At 40.6% G+C, this 22244-nt stretch overlaps 1 protein-coding gene across 9 annotated transcripts in view; it reads left to right on the top strand.

Moving 5' to 3' along the window:
• The window catches only part of UNC5D (unc-5 netrin receptor D), a 537391-nt gene that overhangs the window by 297232 nt on the left and 217915 nt on the right, over positions 1–22244 (top strand). For all 9 annotated transcript variants that reach the window (XM_077849119.1, XM_077849121.1, XM_077849112.1 and 6 more), the window contains exons 2-3: positions 5633–5851; positions 19482–19625. In XM_077849119.1, the coding sequence (XP_077705245.1) occupies positions 5633–5851; positions 19482–19625 (363 nt within the window). The remainder of the gene's footprint in view (positions 1–5632; positions 5852–19481; positions 19626–22244) is intronic.

Genomic DNA, 22244 nt, shown 5'->3' on the forward strand with positions numbered 1-22244 from the left:
AAAAACATGTTATAAGCAACAGTTCATATCATGTGGGCTCTGGGCTGAACATAAGAGTCATAATCACAAAATTAAAATACAAATATTAGGATAATAAGCTTGGGAATGGAAGTAATAGAGATAATAATTATAAATATCTTTGTTTTTGTTTTGTTTGCTGTTTATCTAGGCACTGGTGTTGGTGGTGGTAGTGGTGGCACATTGTATTTATGTGAAATTTGAAGAATACTGTGTATTTTTTCCATGCTTTATCTTACTTTAATGTCATAAACCACTGACTAATAAATTTTAATCGCTCATTTTTTTTAATGAGAAAATTGGAACCTTGTAGTTAAGTTACTCATAGAAGTTCACAGAGGTAACCTAGAGTTTAAGTCAGATTATTTGTTTCTAAAGTTCTTCTCTTTTACCAGATATAGTCTTTATGGCAGGATTATTGGTTGGACATTGAAACAAATACAGATATTTTGTACCAGTGAGAATACAGCATACTTTGGAGATAGAAAAGGGGAAAAAAAAGAAGAAGAAATGTGTTTCAAAGTACTCTTGGAAAAAAAAAAACGTATGAAAATAATTTAGAATTTCGTAAAGCCTGTTAAAGTTCAGCTTTATTGATACTCTAACCCTGTGCAATGCCAGCATACTTTGTGGTAGCCCAGGGTGTTATGAATCCCAGTTTGGAATGACTCTGGCCTCCACTGTGCCCAATCCTGTTACAGATTTAATAGATCAATGTGTAGAATAGTGGCAGTGTTGTATGGTTAAACATGATAATATGGCATTGCCCTGGCCCCAGTCTCTTTCTTGCTGAGGTTCACTGTCTCCTGTAAATAATCCTTGTTATTTTCTGAAATATTTATTTAGTCATTTTGAGAGAGAGAGAATGAGTATGTGTGCACCCACACAGAGGGGAGGGCAGAGGGAGAGGGAGAGAAGCTTAAGCAGACTCCCCACTCAGCATGGAGCCCAACATGGGGCTCAATCTCATGACCATGATATCATGACTTGAGCTGAAACCAAGAGTCAGACGCTTAATTAACTACACCACTCAGGCACCCCTACTCCATGTTATTTTAATTGGAGTTTCAGTAGTTTGTTTCATCCCTAAGCAAGAATATTTGTTTCCAAACGAAATAATGAAAAAGCTTTCTCATTACTCTCAAACACTTATTCTTCAACTTCTTTGTTTTCTGACTTGAGTGAGGATACCTAGTCATTTGATCATAATTAGTTGAATACCTGCTGTGCTGTTCTATCAAAAATATTTTTTTCTCAAGACCTTGTCTAGAATATGTCCATAATACACGCTTTCTGACCTTTCTAGTCTGCTAACAGGATAACTGTGTGAATGATCTTTAAGATGAATATTACACTTAATGTAGGCTCTCAGGTACTACATGGATAATAAACAATTTTATATCTTCTTCGGTTTTATGAACTGCATGCTACTGCCATAAGACGGTCACTAAATTATCATGCCAGACTTCTAAGGGTCCATTCATCTGAACTAAAATTAAATAGTGAGGTGATTGGAGTCTGAGACCTGTGTTCAAATTCTGGGCCCCACTGACCAACCATATAACCTTAGACAAGGCACATTAACTGAAGCATTTCCTCAGTTGCAAGACAGGATACTTATAGTGCCTCCCACAGAGAGTTGGTATGAAGCTTAAGTGACCTAATCCACACAGAAGTTGCATCACCATATTCTGTAATCATTCAGTACATGGCAGCTCTTAGTTTTACTCCCTGCTCTCCTAGTTTCCATGCTTTTTTAGCTGTCCAAAATTCTGTAGCACTGAGAACATTGGAATTTAATAAAGTGAAGCTTGGAGCTCTGGTTTTGCTTAAGAAGAAAGATCTACCTGTATCAGTGAGGAATATCTTCTGTAAAACAACAGAAAAATCTGACTGTTAGTAGTTTAAATAAGTAAAGATTAAAAAAAAATTATCTGGAGGTGGATGCCCCATGGAGTTATTTCAGCCTCTACACTGTCTGCTCCTCTGAGATTTTTCCTCTTGATCTTCCCTAGTTAAGGCAGGAACAAGAAGGAGAAGGGACAGGAACCTACTACCCCTGTTTCTTTTATCAGGAAAATAAAAGCTTCCTCAGAGATTTCTGCTTAGGAATCATTTGCCGGGGGTTGTCATGTGACCATTCCTACCTGCAAAGAAGTAAACTGAGTCCATGCCTTCTGCAGCCTCTACTGTAAAAGCAGGCATGGGAAAAGGCAATTGACCGGGTCGCATAGTCACCAGCGCTCGTCACACTGGGTTTAAAACTTTTCTTTGAATTAGAAAGCAGTGGCGTGTGTATTGAGATTATAGGTTCCTTTACCCTGAAGCCCGCAAGTGTTCATACAGGCTTCCGTAAAACCATTTATTAAGATAAGTTGCCACCCCCTCCCACCTCCTCCAAAGAGCAGTATCCATTGGCAACTTCTAAGCCCCTGAAAAGTACCCACATCACTTTTCTTTCTGCCACATTCCTATTGCTTAAATGGAGGCAGGTGACTCTGCCTTGCGGGTTAAGGGAGGGATATCTTCCTGGAGGTCTGCCTGCCGAGAGATCCCAGCCTTCTTGTGGCACAGAAGCCATCTGGAGAGCTGGGCATTACTGTAGTACAAATTTGATCCTGAGCCCAATGAGGAACATAGGGGAGAGGAAGTGGGCCTAGGGGAGGGTGTTAGTAAACACCACTCCCAACATTTCACTATACAAAGCAAAAAACCTGGGCACTTGGGTAGCTCAGTGGTTGAGCGTCTGCCTTTGGCTCAGGTCATGATCTGGGGATCCTGGGATCAGTCCTGCATCGGGCTCCCTGCAAGGAGCCTGCTTCTCCCTCTGCCTGTGTCTCTGCCTCTCTGTGTGTCTCTCATGAATAAATAAATAAAAACTTAAAAACGGAAAAGCAAAAAAAAAAATAAAATAAAATAAAAAATAAAGAAAATCATTTATTTCATTTCATTGTTGGAAGGATACAAATAAATGGTGATATGTATGCAAATATACCTATGATCTCACCTTCCAACTGCCACCCTTGATAAATTGACATTTTCCTTTGTTCCTTCTTTCATGGATCCTGGCCCTTTCCCTAGACATACATGACTTTGACATGGCTTCAGTAATAATTAAGATGTAATGTTACAATTTGCCTTTTTCCCCCTCCTCTGAACATTAAGATTGATTGATTCTTAATGGAGGTCCTTGAGATAGCAGGACACTTACCTACATACTTTTCTATTCTACTCTCCTGTTTTGTTTCAGGTGAAAGCTAAACTTCTTACTTTGTTTAAAGGGTATTTATTAAAATAGCAGGATGGTAGCTTAATTGCTTTTAGATCTCTGTTTTGTGAATTGGATGGTTTAAACTTGATTAATGATGTAGTGCCTTTGACAGTTTATTTATTCTGAATAAAGTGGCCTTACTGTTTATCTAGAATTAGTTGTTTATGATTCACCCTGCCTCATTTTAGTAGTTCCTTTGGACATTCGTGCATTGTTACTAGTTAAGCAAAAGGCATCATCCAAAATGTATGCCTGGGGCTGTTCATTCAGGCTGTCACCATAAGGTTTGGGTATTCTTTATCAAGTGACCCTTTTCTGCAGCAATGAATTACTTTGGACAGAACTCAAGCCCGTGATGGGAGTGTGAGCTGTTTGATGTCCATATAAAATCTTTTAATACCTTTGTCATTTCCTCTAATGCATGGATTTACAAAAGCCTGAGGGGACTTAGTATTTATTGAAGATGGAAATTGGCATGAGCAGTCAGTAACAAAATGAATTAATATATGATCTATTTTATGAAGTCCATTGTCAATGTAATTTAAAACATTAAAAAAAAAAACCACAATAAACCTCTCATATACTGTCCTGAAACCCTTCTTATGCCATATGGCATATACACAATTTATTTTGAGTGACTGTATTGTACTTTTATGACATAAATTGTTTCTTCTCTTGCTCTTTAGGGCATTTGCTTTAGGATGAATTTTTGGTACTTCCAGTAACTTACACATGATCTGGCTTTTCTATTACAAATGCGTTTTAAAGCTTACAGTATCTTAAACTCTTTGCTGTGTGAGGTTTTATCCTCCCTTACGTTGATGTATTTAGTGGGAAAAAATAGTTTGGAGATTCAGACTCTTGTTTTATGTAATTCATTGCAGTGGTACAAGTGGTGCTTGTGTGTTTCCACTGACAAGGCGTGTTTTTCATAACTCACTGTCTTTCATTTCCTTCCTTACACAAAAATAGAATTATAGGCTGTTATACCTTTTATGCCCTAGTCCCTCTCTTTCTATTTGCATTGGAGAATGCCCCAAGTCTTAAAATATTACCCCCTACTACTGTGGCTTATGTTTACCTTGGACGGTGCTTCCTTGACACATGTTGTGGACCTAAGTGTGAATCATAAGAGGCTCTTGTTCCAAACTATGCTGAAGGCACACAGAGAGGGGCCAGTCTACATCACAGGATGCACCCTGTCACCGAGGCTTGCCCCTGCTCCTGATGAACTGGGTTGTTCATCCAGTGCCCCAGCTGGGTCCCTTTCCCCAGCTTTCTCCTGGAGACTGGTTTGCTTTGCATGTGAATAACCCTTTCCAGGGCACTTGTTGATCTCCCTATGAAATTCTTGCCCTCTTTGTTCTTTCTTTGGAGTGGCCATGGAAGGCATACCTGTTGCTCCTGGGCACTTCCACCATACTGGCAATTCCCTTTCAGATCTTGCTCCCCATGACTTTGTGGTAGTTTCCCAGGACTTAAGTCCTTGCTTAGTGTAGTGAAGAGGTAGTGAAGTGAAGTCTTGGCTTCTGCCTTTCCTTTTTTATTTTGCTTCTCTCTACTCATCAACTCCCTAAATTTAGGGGAGAATCATGGCCATTTTTTTTTTATCTTTGAAGATACATAATTATAGGTCCAAAAGTAAAAAGCTCATGGCTATTTTAGTGGTTCATTTCAGTTTGTAGCCTTGAAAGAGATTCACAGTATATTGAGGGGAGGGTTGGGGGCAGAGAATATAGCCATGGTCAAGTGGAACGAATGTGCATTCCTTTTAAAAGGTTCAGTAAGTTGGTGAGGTTTTGGAGAAAACTGTTGAATACCAGCCAATCTCCAGTTTCATAGGTAGAGAAGACAGACAATTTGGAATTTTTTTCACATGTCTTAAGACTGAACATCCTCCGAAAACATTGGCATTATCCATGCTCATTTATGGGAGAACAAAAGCTATTTCCACCATTATTTCAAAGTTTGGAGGCAGCTTGGAGGCCTTCATTGGACACCTTGAGGTAAACCACTCGCCAGATGGAATTGAAGCTTCAGCTTCTCATCCGCCAGATGTTGTCTCTGTTCTTTCAGCAAAGACTTGCAGACTCAGAACTGCAATTTTGAGGAAATTTCCTATTCATTATTTTCCCTTGTCTGGTGACCCTGAAGGGGTGTCCAGCTCGAGGCACCATATTATACTAGTTTAGTCCTCTAGAAGAGAATTCATGTGCACAGGCCTTCACAAGTGTGCTGTATTGATATGATGCAGTGTTTTCCAGCACAGATTCTTAAAGCCCACATGCTGACACATGTACTATTGATATAGGCAGCATGCTAATGGCCTCTTCGATTTTGCAGGAACTGACAATGGCGAAGTCCTCCCTGAGTCCATCCCCTCAGCTCCTGGGACCCTGCCTCATTTCATAGAAGAGCCAGATGATGCTTACATCATCAAGAGCAACCCCATTGCACTGAGGTGCAAAGCAAGGCCGGCCATGCAGATATTCTTCAAATGCAATGGCGAGTGGGTCCATCAAAATGAACATGTCTCTGAGGAGAGTCTGGATGAGAGTTCAGGTAAGAATGTGAAGCAATTCTTAGATCCTCACATGGTGGCTCCTTAGATCCTCATGTTGTCTCTGGCTGAGAAAAGCTATGGGGGCCACCCACCAGTGCTTTATTTGAATAAGGTCCTATTGACCTCATCCAGGAATACAAAGTGCTATTGTATATTTAAATGACTCCACAGCAACTTTGCTAGTTGACTCTAGGAGAGTAAAGGGGCATTTTTATTTCCCTCCTCTATATAACTTTAGCACCCAATTTTGTATGGAAGCTAATATTCTCACTGGAAATAAGATCTACCAGTCATTGCTTTCATATTCTCAATTCTAAATATTTTGGAAGGCAAATCTTTCACCAAATACCTTTTTTTCAGCAGCATAATTTCAGTTTCTTTAAACTTTCCTCCTAGATCTTATTATTATAACATCATTCTCCATGGTTGAGGGTTTCTGAATCTTCTTTAGGTTCTTTTCATTTACTGTATGATGACAGAGCCCAAATTTGAGTGCTAAAATGAATAGTATCTCCAGTATGAAAGAATTTAGGGGCTGTCTTTATTAATTTGGCTAACTTGGCCTATGGGGATGATGAGAATAATGATCATACTGGCTAGTGTTTATTGAGCACTTACTATGTACCAGGTCTTATCTAAGTATTTGACAGACCTTTTCTCACTGTCTTTCCAACAGCCCTCTGGGATAAATCATACTGTCATTACCTTCTTATAGATAAGGAAACTGAGACTCAGAGACACTAAGTAAACTGCAAGTTTGTGCTGAATCTGAAAGCAAGATTATTTGACTTCAAACTTGCAAAATTTAAGGGTGTCTGGGTGGTTCAGTTAAGTGTTTGACTTTTGATTTCAGCTCAGGTCATGATCTCAGGCTCTTGAATTGAGCCCCATGCTCAGTGATTCCTCCTCCCTCTGCTTGTGCATGCTTGCTTACTTGCTCTCCCTAAAATAAATAATACATCTTTAAAAACTTGCGAAATTTGTAACTTGTTAAATTTTAGTGTGTAACAGAAACAGTATATGCTTTTGAACTTTGGCTCCTCAGACCACCTGAAAATTTAGCCTCACCCTAAAACCAATCTGTTCTCACTATAGATTTTTGCTCTTACTCCCCCAACTCACTCTCTAGATAACAGATTTTGAATAAGTCAGAAAGCCTGAGTATAATTAGGAGTTTCAAGTCAGCTTAATGTATTAACTCTATACCACTGCTACTCAATGCGAAAGGCCTTATATAGTGTCCGAAGAATGCGAAGACACAGTGATCTCTGGGACTTTACACCTACTGATATGGAGAAGTCCAATATACCCATAGATGTACTTATCCTATGGAGCATAAAAAAAAAAAAAAAAAAAAAAAAAAAAGCTTATGACCAATTAGGATTATCAGAAAAGGCATGGAAGCAATAGCATTTTTTTTTAAGATTTTATTTACTTTTCATAGAGACACAGAGAGAGAGAGAGAGAGAGGGGCAGAAGCAGGCTCCATGCAGGTAGTCCGATGTGGGACTCGATCCCGCGTCTCCAAGGATCACACCCCGGGCTGCAGGCGGCACTAAACCGCTGCGCCACTGGGGCTGCCCAAGAAATAGCATTTGAAAGGAATATTGATGATTCCTTAATTCAAAGTAAGTGAGTGAATTAATTTATTAATTCTATACTAAATAGGAGAGAGAGAGAGAGATCTGTGGCCTGGAGGTCAACATTAGCAATGAAGGAAAGCTTAGTGGGTGGCTCAGTGGTTGACCATCTGCCTTCAGCTCAGGTTGTGATCCCAGGGTCCTGGGATCAAGCCCCGCATCAGGCCCTGCACAGGGAGCCTACTTCTCCCTCTGCTTATGTCTCTGCTTCTCTCTGTGTGTGTCTCTCATGAATAAATAAATAAAATCTTTTAAAAAGAAAGCAAGAAGTCTGATTTGGTTGAAATAGAAAATGGATGTGGAAACTGGCCAATTTAGTTCAATCAAGGGCTTAAAAGGCCTCACTTATAAGTGAGCAGTTCCTTACTTAATTTCACGAATATGGGCAGGGTGGGATTGATTATATTGACATATGGGAATGCAGTGGCTGGAGCTCTGCTTCTAAGATGGAATCTGGCACAGGTGTTTGAAATGGTAAGAAGAAACAAGAATGGATGAGTTAGGAGACTGGGGTATTTCAGTTGAGTTGAAAGAAAAGTCTGGCCTCCAGAGTGGTAGCCACAGAAATAAGAACTAGATTTCTGGTGTGAGAAGCACTTTAACCAATCAGACTTATTAGCTGGTGCAATGAATGAATGAAGAAGATGGAGGAATAACAGTCTCAACAGAAGCAGAAGGGGAGGATGCTATTGATGTAAATATATTAGCAAGGAGTGAAGGCTGAGATCTTTGGACAAGCTGAATTTGAAATATTTGTGGGATATAATGAAGAGATGTAGATATGGAGCTTATAGAGTTCAGAAATAGAAGAGTCAATTTGGTCGTCATAAAGAAAGGATGAAGCCATGGAGACAAAAGAGTTGTCAAGAGAGAATGGGCAACATGAAAAGAGAATGGATCCAGAATGCTACTTCCTTGGGAGTCGGTAGGGGGAATATCACCAGCCAACAAAGAAGCATGCAGGGTGAGAGAGTATGCTCTGCTCCAAAGCAAAAAGTGAAACTTTTTCCAAAAGATCTTCAGGTGATGCTGTTTCTGCCTGGGAATCAGTAAAGAAGGCAAAGAACTAAACATATGTAAACAGTGCTAAGCATCATACAGTTCTGAACTCATCTGGGATTGCATAACTTCAAAAGGTAGAGAAACACCTGAAACCTTATCACAATTCCCTCTTGCAGTTTGGACCTGGTATAAAGAAGGGGGAAAAAAAAAAAGTGCCTATTTTAGAGATGTTGTTCTGCAGACCAAAAGCGTGCTTATAATTCTGCAATTTAAATGTGAGAACTGGAAGGGACCTTAGTAATAATCTAACAGCCTTATTTTATGCAATAAAAATCTTAAATTCCAAGAGCTACAATAGTTTATGGCATAGCTATTTCTAGAACCCAGATCTCCTGGGGCACCTGGCTGGCTCAGTCAATAGAGTGTGCAGCTCTTGATCTTGGGGTTGTGAGTTTGAGCCCCACATTGGGTGTAGAGATTACTTAAAAATAAAATCTTAGAAAAATAGAACTCAGGTCTCCTGCTTTCTACTTCAGATATAGTCCGTCCAGACTATAAGCCACATTTACATACAGTTTCCTGTTCTCCTGTGTAGTCAGAATATTGACAAATTCCCTTACTGACATGAGGATGGGTTTCAGCACATGGCTTCTCATTTTCATCATGTGCCTGTATTTCTGCTTCCCAAGTGTATAATCCCATAGTTATTCCATTGGGATTTCTCTATCCCTCGGCACTTCTGCCATCTTTGTGAAGGCTAATCCTTTATTCTAGGTCATGAGTCTGGTGCTGTTAGGCAAGAATTTATACCAACTGAAAACAGACATTTCTAGGATTGCAGGTATAATGTCCTTCTTAAAGAAAGGATTTGGCATAATCAAGGCAAAGGAGGAAGACAAATCAAATCTTGGTGTCAGCAAAGTTTCTTCTTTTATGCTCCCAGGATTGAGATCTTAAATATTTCTTGCATTGAGAGAGACTGAGTCACAAACAGAGTAGCCCCATTTACCTTGGTGTGAAAACTTCAAAGGAGGTCTCTGAAATCTGGGAAAGAACAACAAAGGGAATAGCATTTGCCATGTGAGCAAAAGCCTGTAGAAGAATGGGAGACTATGAAAGGCTTATATGTCTTATATTCAATTAGTCCAGCTGGAAAGGACTCAAGTTCCAGTGGCTCAGTGAGGCTCTGTGTTTTATTGTCAGATGTTTCTGGCCTAGATTTTGTCCCGTAATGAACTCAAAATAGCAGAATCCCATTGGGTAAACTCCAAATGAAAGCTAGGAAGAACATTGAAAAATGGCCAGGCATTTTTTTTTATACCACTCCTAGAAAATCCTATATCCATTCTCATCGAAGGACCTCTCGATAAGTATTGCAATCCAATTTAACACTGCACCCTCTTGTAATTTTGCAATGTTCTGTTTTGCTATTGCTTCCCCCTTTTAATTCTTCTAGCATTGCTAGGCAACTCCATGTCTTGGAGATAGCAGCGCTGATTACATTCTCTGTTTCCATGTAAAAGTTGCCCCTCTCCACTTAAAAAAAAAAAAAGGAAAAAGAAAAAAGACCAATAGAAGTCACAAATTTCAAAGGAACTGGAAAGAATAAGGATTCATAAATGACAAAACCTGAAGAGATTATATACCAATTTTTTGTTGAGAAAGAATTTAAATTTTAGCAGCTACCTCTTTGAAAAGAATTTAATAAGCACAACCTTTTCTTCCAAGTCATTTTGATTGAATCAATAGGAAAAAAAAAATGTTTCGCCCTAAACAGTTTTCTTCTGTACTTAATGAAAATCACTGTCCACTGCACACTGCAATTATGTTTCCTAAGGTCTGTATTAATAGAGAAATAGTGGAAAGTGGAGCAAGATGAGTGGAGATGGTGTATGCCAAACCAATACATCAGTGCAATTAAGGTTGGAAACAAAATGGCCTTCAGTATTGAAAAATAGATGCATTACTTCCCTTGGGGTCTTCAATACTGAGCTTGAGCATAGGGCTTGACTACCTTTACAGACTTAATGGCTTTTGATTGGGTTTGCAAAGTAACTCCTGCCAGTCCAGTAGGAGCAAAGGATGCCAAGAGGCCAAAGACAGTAAGACCACATTTGAGCAGAGGTAGAGAATTGCCCATGTTTTTTTGAGAAGTTGGTAGTAACTCCTTATATATCTTTGGCCAACACAATCTCGATGTCAGCCCTCCAAGAGAATTTTGATATTATTTTTGCTTAACATTTTCTTCCTTCAAAGTACTAATGGGAAATGTATAAGACTTGGGAGTGTTTGGAGTAGACACAGAATCTTTTGTATTTTCCAAATTGGAAGCAATAAGTCTTTGCAGTTGTTAAAGGCTGCAAACTGCCTTTGGTCTTTCTGGTAATTTGGCCCCGTCATCTAAGAGTTCAAATAAGAAGAAAAAGGATTGTGTGTTTTCACGCAATTTAGCTTGGAAAACCCAGAGCTAGAGTTCTTTCCTGCAAAAGGCACAATTTATTTGACATGAGTTACTGTGTTTGCACAGACATGGCTATACCTCTTAGTAATGTACACTTTCGGTTCTGTGCACAAGCCAACGGGTCCTCTTTCATTTGTTCGGCCTCATTTCATTTGGAAATATGGGAACTCTACTTCCTGGGGTTTTTCCTCTGTTAACATCTGGTGTGGAGAGGTAATCCCAACTCGTGAATCGCGCCCCTGAGAAAACAGGCAGAGTGCTCAGTACCGGAGAAATTAAGAGATTTAATATAACAGGAAGGCACACACACACGCACACACACACAGAGGGGGAAAAAAAAACAAGAATGAGCAAAACCCATCCTTGGCAATTAAGATAAAGTAGCCTATGGGAAGCTTGAGTTATCAATAAGCTAAACCGCTTTTTTATTGTTCAATAAAAACAGGAGTTCCCTTAACAACGCTCCATGGCTCTTATCTTACTCTACCTTGGAGATATTGAACTCTAATGAGTGAAATAATGTATATTCCAATGCGTTATGGGAAAAGTTTCAACTCTGGTAAACTAATATTTTTCTTCTTAAAGAATATCATTTCAAGGCTTTCAATTGTGTGTGATTTCCTTTTTAAACAACTGGAGTCCCTCTCTGGGGATAAAAGGTTAATGGATTGTGTTGAGAAAAGGGAGAAGAGTAGAAATAAAAATGTATTAAATCTTTAAAGTTTGTATCTAAGAACTTTGCTGTGCTAGTGATGGGGATTTGAATATAGTTTCTTCCAGAAAACCATTAATTTAAAGTTACCGTCAATGACTCACAAATCACCAAGGTACATTTGGGAAACATATTTTAGTCCACATAACACAGAAATGATCAATCTCTCAGGTGTTCCATTGACAGTCTGTGGGTTTAAAACTTACTTTCAAAGAAATGTTCTTCCATCCCACCCCAGATTTCATCTTGTTCATCAGTCTGCTACTCAGAGAGGACTGACCTATTCTTAAAAGGTTTCCAGGAAAATATTATGAATTCTTTCCATAAACTTGTGACAGAGTATGAAGACTTTGTTTCTCGTGTCCAGTTTAATCCTACCTACAAAAAAATTGGAGACCATTTATACTCACTCCATCCTTAGCGGAGATAGATAGCTGCTCACCGTTTCTGTAATTTTTAATAACCCCTCCTGATAGGCACCAGCGATCTGTTGTGAACACTAAATTCTTTACCAGTGCCTTTGGACTTTTTCCATTTTTTCTATTCATACAACACTCAGAAGTATTGTTGTTTGAAGTAGGAGTTAGAGGAATCTCAAAGAAAGCTTGAAGACAGTGTGGTGATAAAGAGCATAGGTTATCAGTGTTAGACGGTACTGTTTGAAATCTGACTCTCCCTTTATAGACTGTTTCAGGTACACATGTGACCTGGCTTCTTTCTACCTCAGTTTTACCAAGTGTAAAATAGCCATGATTGTATCTGTCACTTAAAACTGCTATGAGGATTACTCATCTGAGGGCCTGGTGTAGAGCAAGTGGTCAATCAAGGTTAGCCTTCAAATGGATAAATCTAAAATTGCTTATTATTATTATTTTTAATGGAGCATGTGGCTGTTGATTACTCTTCAAAAACAAATAGAAAATTACAAACTTGTATACTTCCCAAAAGACAAAAGAGCTAATATTATTAATAGCCAAGTATTGGTCTTGCTTAGAAGAACTTGTTACTGGCTTGTGATTCTTTCCTTCAAGTTTTATGTTATTCTCCAAGCCAATGGTAGCATTGTGGGTGGTAGAAGTCATATGGTATACCCTAACCTCACAGCAGATAATTTGGGTGAGTGCAGGATGGGGAAGTCGCTGACTTGGGTGGCAAGGTTGGAAATCATGACTGTTGCCCACATAGCTGTGAATCTGATGTCTGAGTAAGTCATTCACAGGGTTCTGTCCTTTATGTAACCCTACTGTGTCTACTCCTGGCTCTTGAGTTTCCTTCTCTCCGCTATCAGACAACAATATCAAGTTAATTTGCTTTCCTCTGCCAGACACCTCTGTGCTGATTAATTCTAATCTCTGGTGTGGAGGAAATTGGAGAGCTTGAGTGTATTCTTAGTTTCTGTACTTAACACTGAACTTGTGGTGCTTCTGAGGAATACGTGGAGTGGTTATTATCTAGGGGAAACTAAAGAGTATTCATTAGGCATCGTGCACATTCAAAGGATTATTATTTTTTTTTGGTCAAAATACATTTTAATCTTGTTGCTAGGATGAAGTGGCAAAAGACATTTAGCCCTAATTAAGCATCTGCCAGTAAAATGAAATATGGCTCTACCTTTTAATTATCTACATTTAACTTACTATTTTCAATAGCATTTTGGCCTGAAGATATCCAAGGTCCCCAAAGAAATGGAGGCACACTTCTGTGAATGCTCCCCTAATATCTCAGACTTTTAAAACTTCAAATATGTGTCCAATTTGTGTTGGACATATATTTGAACCTTATTTTAGGGGGCACCTGAGTAGCTCAGCATTTGAGCATCTGCCTTTGGTTCAGGTAGTGATCCCAGGGTACTGGGATTGAGTCCCACATTGGGCTCCTCACGGAGCCTGCTTCTCCCTCTGCAGATGACTCTGCCTCTCTCTCTCTCTCTCTCATGAATAAATAAATACAATCTTTGCTTTAGATGTCATTCTGACCATGTAAGGGGAAGAGGCTTCAAGTCCCTGATGGAATGGCAGCCACCCCCAGAAGCTTTTGTTGCCATGGGGAGGTGGGAAGCTATTCCCATGGGTCCTGTAGCCCTCTGCACTCCTGCCAGGGCAGTTTTCATGCCTTCTTGTTGGGGCAGGTTGAGAGGTCTCCCCTCCAACCTAAAAGCTCCTCCAAGGCAAGAATATGGATCATCTACTTTGTCACCATATCCTCAGCCCCTGGCATAGTGGTAGGCACATATGATGCACTTGGTTATTGTTTTCAAATAACATACATTGCAGATCATGTGACATCTTTGATATATTTCCTATGAGGTAGGACCTGTGTCAAGATGAGAACAGAAACAATACTAATGTGGTGTTAGGATGAAATAGGGCATTGCTAAAGGTAAAAGGCTATACACAATGGTATAATGATCAGTAATGATAATAATAATGTTATTCAAAAATGGGGGAGCTTCTCATTGTTGAAGCCTGTCTTCTAGGCTCTAGCCCCAGACTAGGAAGAGGCACATGACAAACATTCCCTTCTAGAAATGGTGGACTCCTTTTCTCCAGCAGAATGGCTTGTTTTCTGTCTTCTTAGGAGACTGTGGAGTATAGAGGGACTCAGAGCCAAATGCAGGCATCAGAGGGGACCAAAACACTGTGACAGATGATGGTTCCTTAGAGAAGGCTCTTGAATATGAGATGGTGCTTTTCAGGAAAAGTTTGATTTTCCTCTTTTCCTCTTTCAAAGAATTGAGGAAGGTCCTTTGCTACTCGTAAAGCTATGTTGGAAATAGTTCTTTGGAACTTTGTCTTTGGAAAGCAATATCCTCATTCTCTTGGTTAATCCCCAATCTTGGAACATTCCAGTGTGGAACATGAAACACGGGGTTGGTCAAACACTGAGCTAAACTGGGCTGGGAAAGGGGCACTGAGCCTTGGATGACAAAACAGTTCACCAAAGCCTAGTTTGCTGGTGTCTGACTTCTGTGTGGTTTGGGGATAGGAATGATGTCTCCAAGGGAGAAAGACGGATCCTTAACCTGCCATCTTGAATCTAGTTATCCAGTCTAGTAAGCCAAGCATCTGGCCACAAAGAACCTCCAAATGATTGAAGGACAGGAGGCTGTGAGGGGTGGCAAGCATGGGAGAGCTGTGTCAAATCCCTCCCCAAGTGCCCATCAGCAGGTATATCTGAGAGCAGGTTGGCAACAGTGACCACGGCAGGATGCTGCCGATGGGCTTTGCAGAAGTGTGATAATGAGCAGTAGATAAAAAATGTGGGACAGCTGTTAGGCACTGGGCTACAGTTGGCATGGTGCTGAATGTTCTATTCTTTATTTCCTACAGAACAAGTTAAGACTACGGCTAGAGCCCTTTTATTAAAAGTTGGCCAGGAATAAATGATTTTCCTCCTTTTTCTCTCAACATTTCTTCCCCGCTGTCTTTTGTATTTCTCTTCTTGGAACACTAAAGCATCTACCTTCAATTAGTTGGAAAACTCTGTAACTTTTAGTCTCCCAACAGGATTAGACCTGCTAAGAGTAACTAGTGTTTTCTATCTGATAAATAAGGGGATTACAGCAATAACTGCTGTCAGCATTTTTCTCATTTAAACAAATAAAGCTGACAAATGATGAAGTTCTGTGCTGCTCTGTTATGTTTAGTACATGCAGAGCAATTATTCATCTGCTGGCAACATTAGTCTCCATACAACTCAACCATCCAACAGCGCCGAAAGCTTATTAGCATATCAGTCCCATAGTCATAGTTTTATATCTTGTAAGCCTCTAGTCCATCACAAAGGCTGGTGGTTATAATTTACACACTAATTTAAAGGGCTGGACTCTTCCCATGCTTATTAGTTCACGAGTTACTGGGTACAGTGCGACCCTTACTTAAGAGAGTCATCTCCTGTTTGCTAGGATTTGTGCTCCTCAGTAGCATTTCCTGTGAACAGGTTCCCTGGAGAGATGTGGAAGTGGATAGCCATCTTGTTGGCACTGTTGGATGAACCTCAGTGGAGGGGAGTGGGTGGAGATTTCCTTAAATAGAGCTGCTCCTCGTGGGTGTTTGGCACGCATGCACTTAATATATGTGTATGTGGTGTATATATCAGTAGGCAGAGTTAATAAGGGGGACTTTGGAGAGAATATACCATTTAAATATTTTGTATTCAATAGAATTATTTCTTGTTATGGTAGAGATAAGTAAAATAGGTACAAGGTATTCATGGTTTTCCAAGAGTTCTCCTAGAGAGAATGTGTGACAAGACTGAAGACTTGTGGATAGAAGAAGGCCTAATACAGACAGATAGTGATTTTGAGGGAGTGGGGGGGGGTGATGTCTCTTGTGGCCTTTCAAAGAAGCCTGCCATCCTGATGCTACCTGCAGGAAAAACTCACTGTGCTTAGAAATAGTGGGTTTCCACTATTCATTTGGCTTCTCCAGTCCCCTGGGAAAGCCTCTGTGAAAGACGTGTAACTGAGTCATCCTAGCATTGAAATTGTGACTTCAACATCGTGCTATCATCTGCAGTTTGTCTAGAGGAGGGGGTAAGATCAGTTAGGACCTTCATGGTGACTGTCCATGGTCCGCAGTTAACGCTTCCCAAAACAAACACGCAGCTGCCTATGTGCCCACAAGTTTAGTTTCTGTATTTGATGCTCTGACGTCGTGGGCTCTTGCTGACACTGCTGTCCTGCCAGAGGGCTGGCTAATTCACAGAGAAAGGGAATCTGTCTGTGAGAGTGCCTTTCATATGCAGATCAATCAATCCAGAGCCTATCCGCCTAGCCACTTATTTTATTAAGCTCTTAGACTCCAGGGCAATATTTTCCTATCCTCACCTCAGGACCGAGTACCTGACAACTAGGGACAGCCATTATGTCCCACTGAAATGATTCAAACCAGTCCATTCTAAACCTGTTTACCCTGCCTCTTCCCGAGGAAACCACAGTAAAGGCTCTTGCCCTCATTTTCCTGTGCCCCTCTGCCTCCTAACATCCCCCAGGTAGCCCTGCATTGGGTGCTGTGCCTGTTGTTTCTAGGGATTTCTGAGCTTAAATCTTCTTTCTGGACAATTGTTTCCATTTGTTTTGTGTGGTCTTACCATACCTCAGTAAAACAAACCCTGGGTGCCCTTAAAAAACCATGGTGCCTAGATGAAATCATAGCGAGTTTTGATGTTTGGATATGGAAACTTCCTGTTTAATAAGCATCCAAATAGTCCTGAACCATTTTGAGGTGATGTTTGTCTTCATTTCCAACCTAGAGGAAGCTGATAATATAGATGTTCTAGTAAGATGGAGAAAGAATAGAATGGAATAGCCCTCCCCCAGCTTGAACATATTTCTAGATTTTAAAAAACGTATTTATTGGAAAAAGAGCATGTGAGCACAAGCAGGAGGAAGGCATACAGACAAGACAAGCAGACCTCTCAAGCTTATAATTGAATGCTTCTCTGAGAGACCCCTGATTCCTAAATAGTGGGCATATTTCTGTCTCAGTAGGTCCCTTCACCCTGTGACAGAGGATGCATTGATTTGGGGTTCTCTCTCTTCCCTTCCACTATTCAAAGTAAGTCATCATTTGCCTCAAATCAAAGAGAAAACTATAACAAAAGCCCCCTGCTCTGCAGCCCAGTTCCTTATTTTTGCTTATTTCAACATATTTTCGAATCCCCAGCATGCGTGGCTATACTCCCCATCCCCCGTCTGCTTTTGTCCTAACCATTCTGTTTTGTTTGATTGCTTAATTTTTATTCTCCTGTCTCTTTGACCTGCCAACCCCACCTCCTCCTCACCCCTGTCTTCCCATTCACACTTTATATTTCCTTAAGTGCAAAGATGAAAACACCGCCATCCATAAAAACCCCTCTCAGGCTTCTTTTCTGTTCGGTGTAGGACACAGCTTTTGGGACTCTTACATCTCTTCCAGGGAAGCAAAGTGTTCTTTCCTTCCACAAACAGGGAAACGTAGGTTAACAGCTGTCATCAAAGTGATTTTCTGTATGTGGTCCCTCCTAAAAATTGAGAAAGTGTGACTCCAGTTGTGCATGGTGATTTCTGAGGTCATAAAACTCTCTCAGGGACGCCTGGGTGGCTCAGCGGTTAAGCGTCTGCCTTTGACTCAGGTCATGATCCTGGGGTCCTGGGATCAAGTCCCACATCGGGATCCCTGCATGGAGCCTGCTTCTCCCTTTGCCTATGTCTCTGCCTCTCTCTCTCTATGTCTCTCATGAATAAATAAATAAAATCTTAAAAAAAAAAAAAACCTCTCTCATCACATACTATCGATAACATGTTAAGGACTGGTTAGGAGGGACTTGACCAATCTTGCACCTCTGTTCTTTTCATCCTATCAGCACCCAAGACAGAATCACATTCCACCCTCTCCATCAAAAGCCCCAGGGCTCTTTTGATTACACTGATGGCTCTATCCCATGAATTCCTTTTGAATTTGAAGACAAACGCATAATTATGCATTTAATTTTTCTTTAAATGTCCCCTGTGTTAGGCTTATTTCCATAATTAAGTACAAGCACCTAAAATACAGAAACAGAATTTTAATTTTTGAGAGGGACCTGTACGTGGGGCTGGTTTTGCTCTAAGACCCCAGATCTTCCATTATCAGACTGTGTAACTGTGGACAGGTGAATTAGTCTCTCCGAGACAGTGCTTTGGTCTGCGTGGTGGGGATGCAATAGTTTCTACTGCATCAGTGTGTTGAGAAAATGTAGTGAGTGAGTAGGCTAAAGGCTGATCATGATGCTCGGTACGTAAGGGGAATTCAATAGGCATGGCCTCTTTTTCTCCTCCTCTGCCTAGCTCAGAGCAAGGCTCAGCCCAGAACAAGGCCCAGCCCAGAGCAAGGCCCAGCCTCAGCATGTTTGGTGGACGGAGAGAGCAGGCTGACTGTCAGAGCTGCTGTCTGGCTCATGATGGTTGAACTGATAGGGCTACTGAGGAGTGTTCTCTTTTATCCTTGGCACCCTGTGCAAGGTGACTGTTCTTCCCAAGGAAAGGAAGGCTGATAGTCCTTGGTCAAAGGTTTGGAAGAAACTCACACTCCCCTGTAAGAAATAACATATTTTCTAACTATTAAGAGGATGCAAAGTAATTAATAATAATAATAATAATAAACTACACTAAGAGGTGGCTCTCTTAGTTTTATCTTCTTTTGAAGATGTAGCCTTAGCTCCTGTAAGAGCCTCTCCTTTCTCTCCTCCCACACGGCCACTGCTATGGGGCCTTCCTGGGCTCTCTTGTCAGGGGTTTGAGACTTACGTAGTTCAACATGTCTGCACTGCATTTGTTGTCTGAGGCTCCTGAAGCCGAAACTTGGTCCTTCCTTGGTTTCCCTGCCTGTTCACACATGCTCCCTGTTTCCTCTTTCTCCTAAGCCACACTGCTAGACCCTTTGCCCACTGTCAAACCCAGGGACACGGCCATTTAGAGCCACCTGGCATAACATCTCTGGAGTCCATGTATTGAGACCTCCTTAGCGTCTAGAATCCTAGAAGTTAATTGTGATCCTACATTCCTCATAGGTTTTACACCAAGAAAGACTAAGAAAAAGCACTAATCAAGGTACTCTGAAAATTCTGATATTTTATTGGAGCCACATTTGGTTGGTAATACTTGACACTCATTCTTTCCAGCCTACTCAGCTGTTGGAATTTAATTAGCAGCAATGTATTATTGTCAGAGTAATTAAAACCTTGCCTTGATTAAAAACCGAATTGTTTAATTAACAAGAAAAGGTTTGGCTATCCTTAACTTTCTGTTTGAAAAATACAGCGGCCTCAGTGGATTTGCTCTGTCTCCCCATCAGGCTTGAAGGTCCGGGAGGTGTTTATCAACGTTACCAGGCAGCAGGTGGAGGACTTCCACGGGCCAGAGGACTACTGGTGCCAGTGTGTGGCATGGAGCCACCTGGGGACCTCCAAAAGCAGGAAGGCCTCCGTGCGCATAGCTTGTGAGTACATTCTGGGTTGTGGGTCTTGTCCGGTGGGATCACGGGCCAGAGATCAGTGGAGTTGAAGGGGGGCTCTAGATGTGCCAGGTGCTTCTGCAGAATAGAGATTAGAGGACATCGAGCACTATCACAACTATCTCTATCTCTACTAAATTTACTCTTTTAGAGTTGTATTTTGAATATGCGATAATTTCCTCTGGAGTACAATCAGCAAATCAGTTAGGCTAAGAGATTCTGCAGATTGTCAGAGTGCAGGTGTCTCAACAATGCCCAGAAAATCGGTTCCTGAGAGAAAGAAACCCATGTAAGTGGGTTCTGCTGTTCGTTATCAATGACCAAGTTCAAGGGGCATTGTTGGAAAAAGGTGAGCAGTGATGGTTTACTGCACTTTCCAGCAAATCTGCAAAAATAAGACATTAAAGATTAAGGGATTTTTATAGCCTACTACTAAACCTCTTGCTTCTGAATCTTAAAACATGGAAATGGGTTTTAAAACTGCATGTGTTTGACCCGCATGGAACTCCAAAGAAGCAAAAAAAGGAAGGAAAAAAAAAAGACACTTGGGGGGAAAAAAAGAAGCAGGAAATTGCTTTTCAGGAGAGTCCAAGATGTCTTCATCATATTTCAGCATCAGTGCTTTTATCATCTCAAACATATTTAGAAGTACAGAAACTTCCTTTCTCCTTTCTTAAAATGTCTTCATTCCCCTACCCCCATTATCCCATCCCAATGGGTCCCCATAAAACCTCCTTGGTGAGCCCAGGGGTGTAAAAGCTCCTCCAGAAAGAAATTGAGAGAAGGAGGGCAGAGTTGGTTATTGTTGTTTTATTCAAATGCTGCCTTTTGAGAGTGCCATAAAGAATACAGGGCAAGGGGGATTTATTTGAGGACTCAAGGAATTCATAGCAGATGTCGATGGTTTAGGGATTGAGAATAGGAATGAATTGCTATTTGCAGAGACATTTATGTTTCTTGGGAAATGAAATCTTCTTCTCAAAATATGCGTTTCACCTTCACTATACTGGCAATTTGGGAGACCCTTTCCTGGATGTGGACTGGGCCCTAGTAGGCCAAGGAGAAGAGGTCATTTTGTCAGCTGTGCTTTTCATGTGAGAGCCATTGTAAACTGTTTCCCCATAGTTATTTAGTTGATTTTAGCCAACAAATACTTTATGACTCTAAAGTAGCAGGTCCGCTGAGAGAGGGAGCATGTTGGATTCTACTCTTCCTTAACACAGCCAGTTCTGTGACTCCACATCACTTTTCCCGTTCCTTGCCTTCCTCCGTGTCTCTGAGGCCCATGTGGCCTCTTCTGTAATTTACTATAAATAGCATCTCACTGATCTGTCACCTCCTGTCTCTCTCACCTCCATACTTGTCCCCTTAATTTCTGATAGTCACCTGCTTGCTGGAAAGCTCCAGGGGTTTTCCCCTGGCTCACAGAGTTTGGCAAAGAATGGCTCCAACCCACCTTTGTTCATTTTCCGTAACCTTTGATCATGTACACTAGATGTTTCCAAGCACTTGGCATATCACCCTCACTCCTCACTCTCACTCTCACTCTCACTCTCACTCTCACTCTCACTCTCACTCCCCTGATGTAGGCCTTGGCTCCTGGAATTTCATTTTACCATGTATATCACGGTATATCACGGTGGTTAAGAAGCCAGGCACTGCATTCCTCTTGGTTTCCAGTTCCACTACTTAGTTTTATTATGGTGGACACGTTATTCATCTCTCTGTGTCTTAATGTCTCCAATGATAAAAGGGTGCCTACTTCGTAGAGTTATTGCAAGAGTCATAGGTATCAATAACTAGAAAGTGTTTGAAACTCTACCTGGCACAGAGTTAGCCCTTACCAATTATTAGCTGTTGGTTTATGACATACTTGAGCCTCCTACTCCTCAGTAGGTGTGTTAATACTTAGCAAAACCAACTGTACTGGGTTACATGGTAGTGCGTTAGCAAATGTTCTGCAGACTATGGCTATATGGACTCTAAAAAACATCCATTCTAGGGCAGCCCTAGGATTCAGCTCTCCCAGGCATGATAGGATCAAAGAATGTTACAAATGGAAAACCCTTTTCTATCATTTCCTGCCTTTTTAGAATCATCTGATACTTTTGTGGTAATAATTTCACCAATCTGTTCAGGGATTTAAAAAATCATTTTATCATTCTTGTATATGGTATGCTCATGTGAATATGATAAGCGTGTTATTTTTAAATTTAAAATGATCATTAAAACTTGTATCATGCAATTAATGCAATCTCCTAAATTTAAACATATTTTTAATTTTTTCCTATGTATCAAATGACAGGTCCTTTAATTTATTTAAAATTATTTATGCAAGTCAAGACATGATTTGTCATTAAATATTGCATTTGACTTGGGGACCAATGTACATTAAAATGTAAATTGAAATTTAACTATGTTTAATGACATCAAAAGTGGAGGGAAAAAAACTGCCTTCAGGACCTTGCTTGAAATTTTTTTCATTTGCTCGTAGGGGGAAAAAAAAAGCTTGCTCTCTCTGTCTCTCTTTTTTTTAATAACTTTCATGTTTTGTTGAAATAAGATTTCTGGCTGCTATTTGCAAGTACTTCCCAGCAAATAACA

This window comes from Canis aureus, chromosome 15 (genome assembly GCF_053574225.1).
Source record: "Canis aureus isolate CA01 chromosome 15, VMU_Caureus_v.1.0, whole genome shotgun sequence".
NCBI classification, from domain to species: Eukaryota; Metazoa; Chordata; class Mammalia; order Carnivora; family Canidae; genus Canis; species Canis aureus.